Source organism: Megascapheus bottae, chromosome X (genome assembly GCF_031878675.1).
Source record: "Megascapheus bottae isolate mThoBot1 chromosome X, mThoBot2.hap1, whole genome shotgun sequence".
NCBI classification, from domain to species: Eukaryota; Metazoa; Chordata; class Mammalia; order Rodentia; family Geomyidae; genus Megascapheus; species Megascapheus bottae.
This window is the reverse complement of record NC_143547.1, coordinates 93,617,395-93,632,245: the sequence shown is the minus strand read 5'-3', so window position 1 is coordinate 93,632,245 and position 14,851 is coordinate 93,617,395. Positions and strand designations below refer to the sequence as shown.

Below are 14,851 nucleotides of genomic sequence, written 5' to 3'. Positions count from 1 at the left end.
TGCAAGAAAAATTATTAGCTCATACATTATTTTGTGTATAGAATTTTATCATACCAATAAGTACAATATTATTTCCCTTGAATTCCTCACAGTTTTCCTTTTTTCTGTTTGCATTTATCATATTCCAAGATTAGTTGTTATAATCCTGCTTAGAAATTCCCTGTATATCCAGTATGGCTTTTTCCAATTGAAACCTTTCCTCAGGATAAAAGTATAAAAAATGGGAGAATTTTGAACAATACTATGTAAAGGACAGGTCTTCCAGTTCTGGGTAACTGAAAACTTGTGGGAAATTTTGTGTTTATGTGAGTTACACAGCCAGATCAATTGACATACAATTATGAAAGTACTTTGCTAGACTAAACTAAAGTGCATTCAGCTTTTGTGCTACTAGCTTGAGTGGATAGGACTGCTTTTCCTAGTAATTTGGTTACAATATCTAAAGCTGTATTTGAAGTTTCACTCTTGACAATTAAAATACTTGACCTTTATTTTCCTACAGGTGTTACAGAACATCTTGGACACAGAGAAAGAATATGCTAAAGAGCTTCAGTCTCTGCTTGTTACTTACCTAAGACCGCTGCAGTCCAATAACAAGTAAGATTTTAATTTTAAACCTCTAGTCGAATAAAGCCAGATAATGTCAGCATATGGAGTCATTGCTCTTATGTCACTGAATAATTGATTTTGCCCTTTAGAAGAATTTCCACAGATCATAGGTTGCCAAGAACATGGTCAGGGCAACAGAAATTGTGCAAGATGTTGCTTTTGGAAAGCTTAGGAGGCTTTTTTGAGGGAGGGATGAACAAATCTGGATTTCTGCATGTTATAATTTTTATCTTGTATATTTCTTCCTATTGTCCACTTACAATGTTAGAAAAGTCAAAATTTTAAGCACACTAATTTTCCATATTGGTGAGATATGCGATACTTTAATTTCAGTGTGTAATGATCAGATCAGTTAATTGGTATGTCCACCACCTCAAACATATACTGTTTCTTTTTCGTGTTGGGAACATTAAAAATCCTTTCCTGGCTGGGAGTTTGGCCTCGTGGTAGAGTACTTGCCTAGCATGCACAAAGACTGGAGTTTGATTCCTTGGTACCACATACATAGAAAAAAGCTGGAAGTGGTGCTGAGGCTCAAAGGGTCCGGCTCTAGCCTTGAGAAAGCCCAAGGACAGTGCTTAGGCCCTGAGTTCAAGCCTCAGGACTTGCAAAAAAAATCCTTTCCGCCAGCTATGTTAACATATACAACAAATTGTTGTCAACTGCAGATACCCTGTTGTGTTATAGAGCATTCGATGTTATATTTCCTATCAAGCTGTACCCTCAGGCCTGTTTATATCCTTTCTCCATCCTTTCTTGTTTATTTTTATTTATTATTTTTGCCAGTCCTGGGGCTTAAACTCAGGGCCTGAGCACTGTCTTGGACTTTTTTTCTCAAGGCTAGAGCTCTACCACTTGAGCCTCAGCACCACTTCCGGCTTTTTCTAAGTATGTGGTACCAAGGAATCGAACCCGGGTCTTCGTGCATGCTAGGCAAGCACTCTACCACTAGACCAAACTCCCGGCCCCTATCCTTGACATTTCTTAAGGCTAGCACTCTACCACTTGAGCCACAGAGCCACTTCCAGGTTTTTCAGTGCATATGATACTGAGTAATTGAACCCAGGGCTTCATGCATGCTTGGCAAGCACTGTTCTACTAGGCCACATCCCTAGCCCAATCCATCCTCTCTATCCCTTCCCTTCCAGCTCAGACTCTCTTAACCTCTATTCCACTCTACTTTTCTTTTTTTTGTGGGTCTTGGTGCTTGAACTTGGCCTGGGCTGGGCGCTGTTCCTGAGCTCTTCAGCTCAAAGTTACCACCCTACCCCCGGGCCTGAGTGCTGTTGCTGTGCTCTTCAGCTCCAAGCCACTGCCCTACCCTTGAGCCAGGGCTCACTTCTTATTTTCTAAAGGTTAATTATAGATAAGAGTCTCAGGTCCTTTTGTGTTGGGGCTGATTTTGAACCTGATTCTCCTGAGTAGCTAGGATTTTTAGTTTGCGCATAAACTCAGGGCCTAGGTGCTGTCCCTTAATTATATTGCTCAAGGATAGTGCTCTGCCATTTGAGCCACAGCTCCACTTCTTTTTGTGGGGTAGTTCATTGGAGATATGAGTCTCATGGACTTTCCTCCGTGGACTGGTTTAGAATTATGATCCTCCAAACTCACCCTTTTGAATAGATAGGATTCAAAGTGTGAGACACTAGTGCTCACCCCTATCTTGTACATTTTAAAGTGATGTGTCTGTCCAGTTTTGTCATAGAGAAAAAGGACTTCCTTGTGTTTTTATTCAGAAAGCACATAGAAATTCTCATGCTCATTCTGACCTTAGCTTGCCAAAGCAGAACCTCTTTCCCATGCTCTGAGAATGGACAGAGTATGGCATTTTGTGAATGTTCTTGAGAGCAGTTCAAGCGTGTTTCACTGACAAATTGTGAATGACAATTCGATGTGAAAGTCTTTTAAAGAACACAAAAGGGTCAAAACTTGTTTTGATATAAAGCCTGAATTGAAAAGCTTAGTTTTTACTCAAGAAATATATTGACCACACATTTTTGATACTTGTAGACACTGACTCTTTGGCATTTAATTTGCTATTTGTATTGATTCCATTTTATTAGCAATGATCTAAGTCGAGTAGAAAATTCATGAGTCACACCATACAGAGGAGGGCAAAGCTTCTTCTCCAGTTGGATAAGAGCTGACTTTCGTTGGACTACCAACTTTAGACTTATGTGGGTTTAATACATTTTACTATTTCCATTCCTTTTGCCAGGTCTTATTTGTGTATGTACAATGTCTTGCTGAATTTCTTTTTTTCTTTCCTCTTTTTGTGGGTCATGGGGCTTGAACTCAGCCTGGGCGTTGTCCTGGAGCTCTTCAGCTCAAGACTACCACCTTACCACTTAAGCCAAGCCTCGCTTCCCCATTTTCTAGAGGTTCATTGAAGATAAGAGTCTCAGGTTCTTTTTGGTCGGCTGATTTTGAACCCTGATCCTCACATCTCAGCCTCCTGAGTAGCTAGGATTACAGATGTGAGCCACACTGTGCCTGGCGTTAGTGATTCTTATTTCTTGTGTTGCTCCTAAGGTTTGAACTCAGGGCATGGGTACTGTCCCTGTGCTGGATTGCTAAAGGCTAATGCTCTACCAAGTTGAGCCACAGCTCCATTTTCAGCTCTTTTGGTGGTTAATTAGCAATGAGTCTCACAGACATTCCTACCTGAGCTGGCTTTGAACTACAGTCCTCAGATTTCAGCCCCCTGAGCAGCTAGGATCACAGGCATGGAGCTACCAGCACTGGGCTGATTAAGTGAGTTTTATGGCACTACAGGAATCCTTTTTTCAGTAGGCAAGGATTTTGTGTTACTTTGTTTTAAGAGTTTGGATGTGATCAACAACGAAGAGTTTTGTTATTGTGCATAGTATGCAGTGTTCTCTGAATCATGTAGGCTTGCCTGGGATCTCCCAGGGTTGCCTGGGAGAAATGGCTATCTCCACTGAAAAGAGGTAAGTCCATTTGAGTGCTGATGGCTTATGTCTGTAGTCCTAGCTACTCAGGAGGCTGAGATCTGAGGATCCCGGTTTGAAGCCTCCCCAGACAGAAAAGTATGAGACTCTCATCTCCAATTACCCAGCTAAGAGCTGTAACTGCAGAGGTGGCTCAAGTGGTGGACCACCAGCCATGAGAAGAAAAGCGAAAAGCTGAGGTTAAGCAGCACACACACACACACACACACACACACCCCAAACAAAAATAAAAAGAAAATGAAATTAAGAGATGTTGACTGCCTTGCTGATCACATAGCCACTAGAAGTAGACAGACTAAAGCCACCAAGTGTCTTTCCACTAAGTACAGTGACAAATAAGAAAGTAAAATGGTAATCCTGGGAGGAAAGATGGTAAGATTTCAAATGGGAAGGAGACTGGTTAGCAATCAAGAAACAGGGGGGAAAGGAAAACGAGGCTGGGCAGAAGAGGTGAGAGACCAGAGTCAGACCTGGACTGTTCCACTTTGCATTGAGAATGCAGTTACAGTAAGTTTCCATTTGTTTTAAATGTCTCATCATCCCCCAGATCATTTGGACAAAATAGAATGTTGACTGTCTTATTGAGAAGCTACCAGTCAGGCTTAGGTAAGCTTCTGATTGAGGTTGTCAGACAACCAGGATGGCTGTCTGGCAGTTTTGCTTTGTTCCTCATAATGGGAGTTTTTTTTTAGCTTATGGTTCAAGACAGTATTATAGCAGAGGAACTAGGAGCTTTTTTATACTTCAGGAGTTTCTGGTAATGTTTGTTTGAGTTTTTCCTGTTTTATTGGTCAGCATAAATTGTTCTCTTGGGAAATATCCACCTCATATTATATATTCTTATTTTTTTCAAGGCTTATATACTGGGGAACACAAATATTTTTTTGCAAGTCCTGGGACTTGAACTCTGGGCTTGAGTACTGTCCCTGAGCCTTTGTGCTCGAGCTCTACCACTTGAGCACAGCTACTTTTGTACTTTATTGGAGATAATCTCACCGACACTCCTGTTTGGGCTGGCTTCCAACTATGATCCTCAGATCTCAGCCTCTTGTGTAGCTAGGATTCAGGCATGAGCCACCAGCACCTGGCTAGTCATGGGATTATATATTCTTTTTTATGCCAGTCCTGGAAGCTTGAACTCAGGGCCTGGGCACTATCCTTGAGCTTTCTCAGGGCTAGAGCTCTACCACTTGAACCTCACCACTACTCGTGGCTTTTTCTATATATGTGGTACCCAGGAATCGAACCTGGGTCTTCGTGCATGCTGGGCAAGCACTCTACCACTAGGCCAAACTCACGGCCCCGAGATTATATATTCTTAAGGAAAAAGAATGTGTATAATAGGTGTAGCTAGGATTACAGGCATGAGCCACCAGCACCTGGATAGTTACATGATTATGTATTCTTAAGAGGAAAGAATGTGTATAATAGCATGCCAGTAAAGCAGATCTGAAAAGTTTTTCCCCAAAAGTGAGGTTAAATCCCTGCTCTATGGAGCTAGATTATTTGGGCTCATTTTCTTTCTTTGTCATTCATTGGTTTGTAACTTTGGGTGACTTAAGTAAGTTCTCTGTACCAACTTCTCACCTGTGAAATGTAGATGGCAGTGGTGCTGTCTTATGAGGTCTTATTTGTAAAATGCTTGTGTAAGTAAGTGTTCAGCACTCTCTGATAAGGGCTGTCTCTTATTCTTATCACTTATTGTTTGGTATGAGAAGTGTACAAAAGAGCATTCTTTATATAAAGGCTTCAGATAAAATGGTTCAACTTGATTTAACTCTATTTCACTTCAAAAACAAATATCAAAAAAACGTGAGCGTTATTTTTCTTCCCTTTTATTTCTTTTCTTGAATCTTTTAATGGTATCTGAGCATTTTAGTGCAGGCGAAAGATGGTTTTACTACTATTTTTGCCAGTCCTGGGCTTGAACTCAGGGCTTAAGCATTGTTCTTGGACTTTTCTCAAGTATCAACACCCCTTCAAGCTTTTTTTTCTATGTATGTGGTGCTGAGGAATGGAACCCGGGTCTTCATGCATGCTAGGCAAGCACTTTAACCACTAGGCCAAACTCCTGGCCCTGGTTTTACTACTTTTTTCTGTACATTATTTGAGTGCATATAAATTTTAGCTTACTTTTCTAGATCCTGTACTGGAAAATACCCAAACATTTGTGTGTGTGTGTGTGTGTGTGTGTGTGTATTGGTTGTGAGGCTTGAACTCAGGGGCTGGGTGCTATACAACAGTTTCTACCATTTGAGTTACAGCCTCACTTTTCTTTATTTTCCATATATTTTTATTGTAATTAATAGAAGGGTTACATTATGTTCACCAGATAGAAGGTGCATTATTTCACATACATTGGTACCCTTTCTCATGTCTTGGTCCACATTTCCCTCCCCCCACCTCGGCTCCTCATCTTGTTTCCCCTTTCCCTATCTACTTCAAATAACCAAATACACATATATACAATGTATCAAACAACAAGATGAAATACTGTAACAATATGAGATAACCATGGGACAGCAAAAGAGATGAGAGATAGCATAGTATATTAAGGACAACAATCACTCATTATATGGCTTTGGTTTCTATATCCTGGAGGTCCTTTCATTTAGCGTCATTCTATATGGCCGGATATATCTAGATTTTGTTCTATTGCAAATCTCTGCTAGTAGAGCCCAAGGTTTCTACTGATTATGACGAATGAGGGAAACCATTGAGTCTATGTTCCTTTGAGTCTGGCTTACCACTTATAGTTTTTCTGTGATTAATTGGAGTTAAGTGTCTCACAGACTTTCCTTCCTGGGCTGGCTTTGAACCACAATCCTCAGATTTCAGTTTCCTGAGTAGAGGGGATTATAGCATTACAGGCATGAGAATCCTGCACCCAGCCTCACAAAGGTTTTTTTTTAAATGCCTATACCCAGCTATAGTCTATTTTTATCTATTTAGATAGTTACCTATTGAGTACTTATTAATATTTCTTACAGCTTTATAAAATTAAAAAAGCCAGGTGGAGTGGCTCACGCCTGTTATCCTAGCTACTCAGGAGTCTGAGATCTGTGGATGGAAGTTCAAAGCCAGCCCAGGCACTAAAGAATGCGATATACTTATCTCCAATTAACCACTAGAAAATGGGAAGTGGTGCTGTGGCTCAAGGGGTAGGGTGGTAGCCTTGAGCTGAAGAACTCAGGGACAGTGTCCAGAGTTCAAGCCCCATGACCAACAAAAAAATAATAAATAAAATACCAAAAAATGCCCAAGTGTCTCTTTTTTTATTTTTTTATTTTTTTTATTCTAAGTGTCTCTTTATGTTAACTGGTTATCTTTAGGATCATTATTCATATTGTAGAAAATGGAAATCAAGGAGAAAAGCATAAGGAGATTGTCTAAAGCCATAGATTTGGTGACAATTAAAACAAAAGTTAAAATACAGAGATTGTCTCCCCCTATTTGTCAGATATTAGGGCTCTATCAGCAAACTATACCATGATAACATACTTAAAGTTATCCTTAAAAAAATTAACTGAGCTGGCCAGGAGTTTGGCCTAGTGGTAGAGTGCTTGCCTAGCATGTACGAAGACCCAGGTTCAATACCTTGGTACCACATACATAGAAAAAAAGCCAGAAGTGGTGCTTTGGCTCAGGTGGTAGAGTTCTAGCCTTGAGAAAGCCCAAGGACAGTGCTCAGGCCCTGAGCTCAAGCCCAGGACTGGGAAAAAAATGACTCAACTGGGGCCAGGAATTTAGCCTAGTGGTAACAGAGTGTTTGCCTAGCCTATACAAAGTCCTGGGTTCAATTCCTTGTTACCACATACACAGAAAAAACAAGAATTGGTGTTGTGGCTCAAGTGGCAGAGCGCCAGCCTTGAGCAAAGTGTCCAAGGACAGTGCTCAGGCCTTGAGTTCAAGCCCCAGGACTGGCAAAAAAAAAAAGAACTAAACCTACATGTATTTTTTTTTTCAGTCTGAGTTCTGTGGAGTTTACATCTTTACTGGGAAACTTTGAGGAAGTATGTACATTTCAACAGACACTCTGCCAGGCCTTGGAAGACTGTTCCAAGTAAGTGAGTCATATTTGTTAGGATGGCCAGCTGAGAGTCATTTTGAGAGGTTTGTTTGTTTTTAACCCTAACCCTAACCACATGCCTTGAAAAAGGGCATTTGATATTTAGCATTTACTCTAGTTTTGATCCATTGTTTCAGAACCTAGTGACAATACAGAGAAAATGCACTAGGTGGTGGTGTTCACAATAAATATCAAAGTACTAGATGTGTATCAGGCCTCAACATCTGGTAAATGTATATGTGACAACAATGAAAACTCATTAATTTACTGTTTCTGCTCAGTGTAAAAGTTATGTAAGGTATTATTAATTCATGATGAATGACAACTTTAATATTGGCTAGATATTCATGTATATTACAGATTATTTGGAAAAGTCACTTAGATTATTCTGCTTTACAAGTCCTTCTTCCTTCCCCCACTCCCTCCCTCCTTGATAACTTTCCTCCCTTTGTCTCTCCACACTCTTTCTGTTACAAATTGGATGCAGGGCCTTATGCATTTGAAGGAGGCTCTATACCATTTACCTCTACCTCCAACCTCACTTGATTTTCTTTAATCACTCCTACTATTGTATCTGTTATATTCTATTACATAGTAAGTTGAAGAATGGAAAGTATAGTTTTATGTGAACCACAGTAGGTTTCTGATGGCTGGAGTGCTGATTCTTTTTTTTGGGGGGGGGGCAGTCCTGGGCTTGAACTCAGGACCTGAGCACTGTTGTTGGGCTTTCTCAAGGCTAGAGCTCTACCACTTGAGCCTCAGCGCCACTTCCGGCTTTTTTCTATATATGTGGTACTGAGGAATTGAACCTGGGTCTTCGTGTATGCTAGGCAAGCGCTCTACCACTAGGCCAAACTCCCAGCCAGGAGTGCTGACTCTTGATGTGCTCAACATTATACTACAAAGTGAAGTAGAATTGATCTCCTGGCAATGTATCTCTGTTGCAAGATTAATTTTGCAAACAGAATATTTTGGAGAAATTGATTACTTTTATCTATATTGGAGCTCCCTGGGACATAGGTCATTGTCCAGGGTAGAAGATAAAGAAATCTCACAATACAAATGCCAGAGGAGCAACTTCAAATGCCAGTAGGAATGTAGATAATCAATACTTGCTAAGTGAAAAGGGCAGATTACAAATTAGATTTATGATTAAATTTATTTATTTATTTTTGGTTGTGTGGCTTGAACTCTGGGCCTGGGCACTGACCCTGAGCTCTTCAGCTCAAGGCTAGTACTCTACTCCTTGAGCCACAGCTCCACTTCTGGTTTTTTAATGGCTAATTGGAGATAAGAGTCTCATGGCCTTTAGTGTCCAGGCTGGTTTGAACCACAATACTCATATCTCAGCCTTCTGAGTAGCAAGGACTACAAGCACCGATGCCAGGCCCTTGTTTTTTTTTTATTTTATAGAGAAACACATAGGATAAAAAGCCCATGCAATGTGCCAAAATTGTTATAATAATAATATAATGGAACACTGTGATTTTGAGTATTTTTTTCTTTCTTATGCCTTTCTGATTTCTTTTTTTTTTGAATTTTATTGTTGGGGGTTATGTACAGAGGGACTACAGTTACATTCATGAGGTAGTGGGTACATTTCTTGAATATTGATATCACTTCCCATGTTTTTGTCCCCCTTTCCCTCCCCGACCCCCTTTTTCTGATTTTTTTACAAATGAAAACCAGCAACTTGTAATTTAAAAAAAATTATTAAAAATGATGCGGTCACTCTATGTAGCAACTACTAGGTTAACCACACTATAATAATATTCTTTTGTGGTGTGTTGCTTGTGAATTTACTTAGTTTTACCTGCACTTGAACTTCACATAAATTAACAGTATTTTAGCATGTCAAGCTAAATTTAAATATAACCATCTTAAAAACAAACACCTCTACCAGCTAATTCAAAGTAAGTGTCTGATCCTGCATATTAGAGCGATGTTTGGGGGCTAGAGTTGAAATCAATGGCCAAAAAAATCTGTATTTTCTGGGTAGGATATTTCTAATATAGGATTTTAAAGAAAACAAAACATTCAAAATGTTTCCATGAGCCGGCACCATGGCTCACGCCTGTAATCCTAGCTACTCTGGAGGCTGAAATCTGAGGATTAAGATTCAAAGCCAGCCGGCACAAAAGGACCTCTTATCTTCAGTTAACCTCTAGAAAACAAAATGGGGCTTGGCTCAAGGGTAGGGCAGTAGCGTTGAACTGAAGAGCTCAGGGCCAGCGCCCAGGCGTAGGGGTAGGGAGGCTCAAGGGTAGGGCTGTAGCCTTGAGTTGAAGAGTTCAGGGACAGCGCCCAGGCCCAGAGTCCCAGCCCCATGACCCACAAAAAAAATCCCAAAAAACAAAAAAACCAGTTTCCATGGTTTGAGGGTTAATTGGAATAATCTTTTATCTATTGTTTCTTATTTTACATGTGGTGTTTCACCTGTTTTGCCTACAGATTTCCAGAAAACCAACACAAAGTAGGAGGCTGTCTACTGAACCTCATGCCTCATTTTAAATCTATGTATTTGGCTTACTGTTCCAATCATCCTTCAGCTGTGAATGTGCTCACCCAGCACAGGTAACATTTCTCTCATTATCTCTGTTCTTGATGCCGGAACTATTTTTTTTCTTTTCTTTTTTTCATATATTTTTATTGTAATTAATAGAAGGGTTACATTATATTCACCAGATAGAAGGTGCATTATTTCACATACATTGGTACCCTTTCTCATGTCTTGGTCCCCATTTCCCTCCCCCCACCCCCACCCCTCATCTTGTTTTCCTCCCTTCCCTATCCAATTTCAAATAACCAAGTACAAATATATCCAATATATCAAACAACAAGGTGAAATACTGTAACAATATGAGATAACCATGGGACAGCAAAAGAGATGAGAGATAACATAGTACATTAAGGACAACAATCACTCATTATATGGCTTTTGTTTCTATAGCCTGGAGGCCTTTTCATTTAGCGTCATTCTATATGGCCTTATATATCTAGGTTTTGCTCTATAGTAAATCTCTGCTAGTAGAGCCCAAGTTTTCTACTGATTATGACAAATGAGGGAAACCATTGAGCCTAAGTTCCTTTGAGTCTGGCTTACTTCACTTAATATGATCTTTTCTAAGTCTTTCCATTTCCTAACAAATGGGGCGATGTCATTCTTTCTGACAGCAGCATAGAATTCCACTGTGTACAAATACCACATCTTGTTGATTCACTCACAACTGAGGGGCATCTGGGTTGGTTCCATATCTTTGCTATGGTAAATAGTGCTGCAATGAACATTGTGTTCTAGCGGATTTAGTATGTCCTTGTTTCTGGATGATTGGGTAAATGCCAAGTAGGGGAATTGCTGGGTCATAGGGGAGTTCTATGTTTAGTCTTTTGAGGAACTGCCATACTGCTTTCCATAGTGGTTGAACGAGTTTGCACTCCCACCAACAGTGTAGTAGGGATCCCTCCTGGCCACATCCCCTCCAGCATCTGTTGTTATTAGTTTTCTTGATCCTGGCCATTCTAACTGGAGTGAGGTGGAATCTTAGAGTTGTTTTGATTTGCATTTCTTTTATGGCCAGAGATGTCAAGCATTTCTTCATGTGTCTATAGGCCATTCTTATTTCTTCTTCAGAGAAGACTCTCTTTAAGTCTTTGGCCCATGTTTAATGGGATGGTTGTTTCTTTGGAGATTGGTTTTGGAGTGATACAATTTTTTTTAGCTGTTGATATATTTTAGATATGAGGCCTTTGTCCATTGTATGGTTAGTGAAGATCTTCTCCCACTCTGTAGGCTTTCTAATTAATTTGCCATACAGAAGCTCTGCAGTTTAATGCAGTCTCACTTGTCCAGACTTTCTCTGATTTGTTGTGTTTCTTGGTCCTTATTAAGAAAGTTTTGACCTGTGCCAAGGAGACCTAGTGTATCTCCTGTTTCTTCTTTTAAAGTTTTCAATGTATGTGTTTTACCTCGAGGTCTTTGATCCATTTGGAGTTAATCCTGGTACAGGGTGACAAAGAAGGATCCAACTTTAGTTTTCTACAGATGCTTAAGCAGTTCTGCCAGTACCACTTGTTGAAGAGGCTGTCTTTCAGGAATTAATTTTTTATATGTGTGGATATCCACTAATTGAACAAATAATTGAGAATGCAGGCTTCCTTCATAATTCTTGAGGGAAATACCGATATTCAATGAAACAAGAGAAAGTTACAGAAATAGAACAAAGGATGCTGGGACATTTCAATGTAGTGTTAACATAGTGGGGTGAGGGGTGTGGGAATGGCCTAGGAAGACTTTCCTCAAGTAAAATTCTGTTTGGATCCCATGGGTTAACCTATTGATTACCCTTTCATGTCCCATGAAGTCAGGGCCTGAGCACTGTCATTGGACTTTCTCAAGGCTAGAGCACTTGAGCCTCAGCACCAGTTCCAGCTTTTTTCTATAGGTGGTACTGAGGAATCAAACCCAGGTCTTCATGCATGCTAGGCAACCACTCCCAGTCCTGTTTTTGTTTACTTTAATACCATTACTGGGGCTTGAACTTAGGGTCTTGTACTGTCCTTTAGCTTTTTTCACTCCAGATAGGTGCCCTACCTCTTGACACATATCTTTACTTCTGGCTTTTGGCTGCTAACTTTAGAGATAAGAGTCACTTGGATTTGTCTGTATTGGCTGGCTTTGAACTGTGATCCTCATATCTCAGTCTCCCGAGTAGCTAGAATTACAAGCATGAGCCACTGACATCTGGCCCCAATTAATGTTTTCTTAATCATAAATATTACTGCTTGTTAATTATATGTATTAATTTGTTTCACTGTTATATATCTGTACATGCATATAGCATGCTTATTTTTTGTTTGTTTGGTCAGTCATGGGTCTTGAATTCTGGGCGTAGGTGTTGTCCCTGAGCTCTTCAGCTCAAGGCTAGCGCTTTACCCCTTGAGCCATTGCACCACTTGTGGTTTTCTATTGGTTAATTGGAGATAAGAGTCTCATGGACTGTAGTGTCGGGGCTGGCTTTGAACTGCAATCCTCAGATCTCAGTCTCCTGAGTAACTAGAATTACAGGAGTGAGCCACTGCACCCAGCTAGCTAGCCTGCTTATGTTTTTGGTCAAGAATCAGTTGACTATACATATGTTGATTTCTTTCTGATTTTTATCTTCTATTCCATTCGTATATGTATCTCTTTTTATGTGTCTTTTTGTATTTATTGATTTGTGTGTGTTGAACCATGATGTTTTCGTTACTATGGCTCTGTAATATCTGAAATCAGTTGCTATGAAATTTGTAGCATAAAACTTTCCCCCCTGAGGATTACATGTGTTATTCAGGGTCTGTTTTGATTCTGTATGAATGTTATGATTGCTTATTCTAGTTCTGTGAAGAATGTCATGGATGTTTTGATGGAAATCGCACTGAATCTGTAGATTACATTTGATTTTAAGAACATTAATTCTCCCTATCTATCTATATGTAAGGTATTTATTCTCCCTATCCATCAATATATAAGGTATTTATGTGTTATAGTACCTTCTTAAATTTCTTTTTTCAGTGTTTTATATGTTCTATAACAGATAAATTTACCTCCTTGGTTAGAGTCATTCTTAGTTTTTTGTTTTTGTTTTTGTTTTGTTTTCTGCTAGTCCTGGGGCTTGAACCCAGGGCCTGGGCACTGTCCTAGGACACTTTTTGCTCAAGGCTAGTACTCTGCCACTTGAGTCATAGCTCCACCTCCAGCTTTTTCTGTGTATGTGGTACTAGGGAATCAAACCCAGGGCTTCGTGCATTCTAGGCGAGCACTCTACCACCAGGCTACGCTCCCAATCCTATTCTTAGGTATTTTTTTAAAATATATTTTTTATTGTAATTAATAGAAGGGTTACATGATATTTGCCAGATAGATGGTGCATTAATTCCCACACATTGATACCCTTTCACATGTCTTGGTACCCATTTCCCTTCCCCCCTCCCCCACCCCTCATCTTGTTTTCCCCCGTTCCCTATCCAATTTCAAATAACCAAATACAATTATATCCGATATATCAGATAACAAAGTGAGATAGTGTAACAATATGAGATAACCAAGGGACAGTAGAAGTGATGAGAGATAACATAGTACCTTAAGAACAACAATCATTCATTATATGGCTTATGTTTACATCATATTTTAAATGACAAGTTTAACAAACAATTGTTCAAGGAGGAAGTCTCTACATTCTCTGGGACTTAGTCTTTAGAACTTAATCAAAATTAGGCTAACAGTTTGTATGTCATAGAAACATCAGTTTATGAAATAAAACATTATGATTATAGAGTCATAGGTTTTTTTGTCTATATAGTTATGTTTGTATTTCCATTACCATGTCCATTGCTTTGGGTATGTAGTTATTGAATTCTTAGGTATTTTTAAGGGATTGTTTTCCTGGTTTATTTCTTAGTGATTCATTATTGTTATATAATAAACTTTGAGGGGTTTTTATGTATGTTAATTTTCTGATGTACTTTGCTGAATTGCTGAATTTATTAGTTCTAAGAGACTTTTTTCTCTTTTTGTGGTGTCAGTGATTAATCTCAGGGCCCTGTGTATACTCACCAGGAGCTCTGCCACTGAGCTTCATCCACACAACCTGTTTTTTGGTGGTCTTTGGGTTTGTGTGTATGTGTGGGGTGGTCCTGGGGCTTGAACTCAGGGACTAGGCACTGTCCCTGAGCTTCTTTTTTTTCCACATATTTTGTTGTAATTAATAGAAGAGTTACATTACATTTGCCAGATGGAAGGTGCATTACTTCACATACATTGATACCCTTTCTCATGTCTTGGTCTCCATTTCCCTCCCCCCATCCACAACCCTGAGCTTCTTCTGCTTAAGGTTAGCACTCTACCACCGGAGCCACAGCTCCACTCTAGATTTTTTTTTCTTTTTCTTTTTTGCCAGTCCTGGGCTTGAGCTCAGGGCCTGAGCACTGTCCTTGGACTTTCTCAAGGCTAGAACTCTACCACTTGAGCTTCAGCACCACTTCTGGCTTTTTCTAAGTATGTGGTACGAAGGAATCGAACCCAGGTCTTCGTGCATGCTAGGCAAGCACTCTACCACTAGGCCAAACTCCCAGCCCACTCTAGATTTTTTTGATGGTTAATTGGAGATAAGAGTTTCACAGACTTTTCTAACTGGGCTGACTTAGAACCATAATCATCAGATCA

General features: G+C 39.8%; 1 protein-coding gene across 4 annotated transcripts in view; it reads left to right on the top strand.

The window, feature by feature from the left end:
• Positions 1-14,851, top strand: part of Arhgef6 (Rac/Cdc42 guanine nucleotide exchange factor 6) — a 129,283-nt gene that overhangs the window by 74,201 nt on the left and 40,231 nt on the right. For all 4 annotated transcript variants that reach the window (XR_016533839.1, XM_090326543.1, XM_090326542.1 and 1 more), the window contains 3 exons: positions 503-597; positions 7,549-7,644; positions 10,102-10,224. Coding sequence is in view for 3 of the 4 variants with exons in the window: in XM_090326543.1 (XP_090182669.1) it covers positions 503-597; positions 7,549-7,644; positions 10,102-10,224 (314 nt within the window). In the remaining variant the exon portion in view is untranslated. The remainder of the gene's footprint in view (positions 1-502; positions 598-7,548; positions 7,645-10,101; positions 10,225-14,851) is intronic.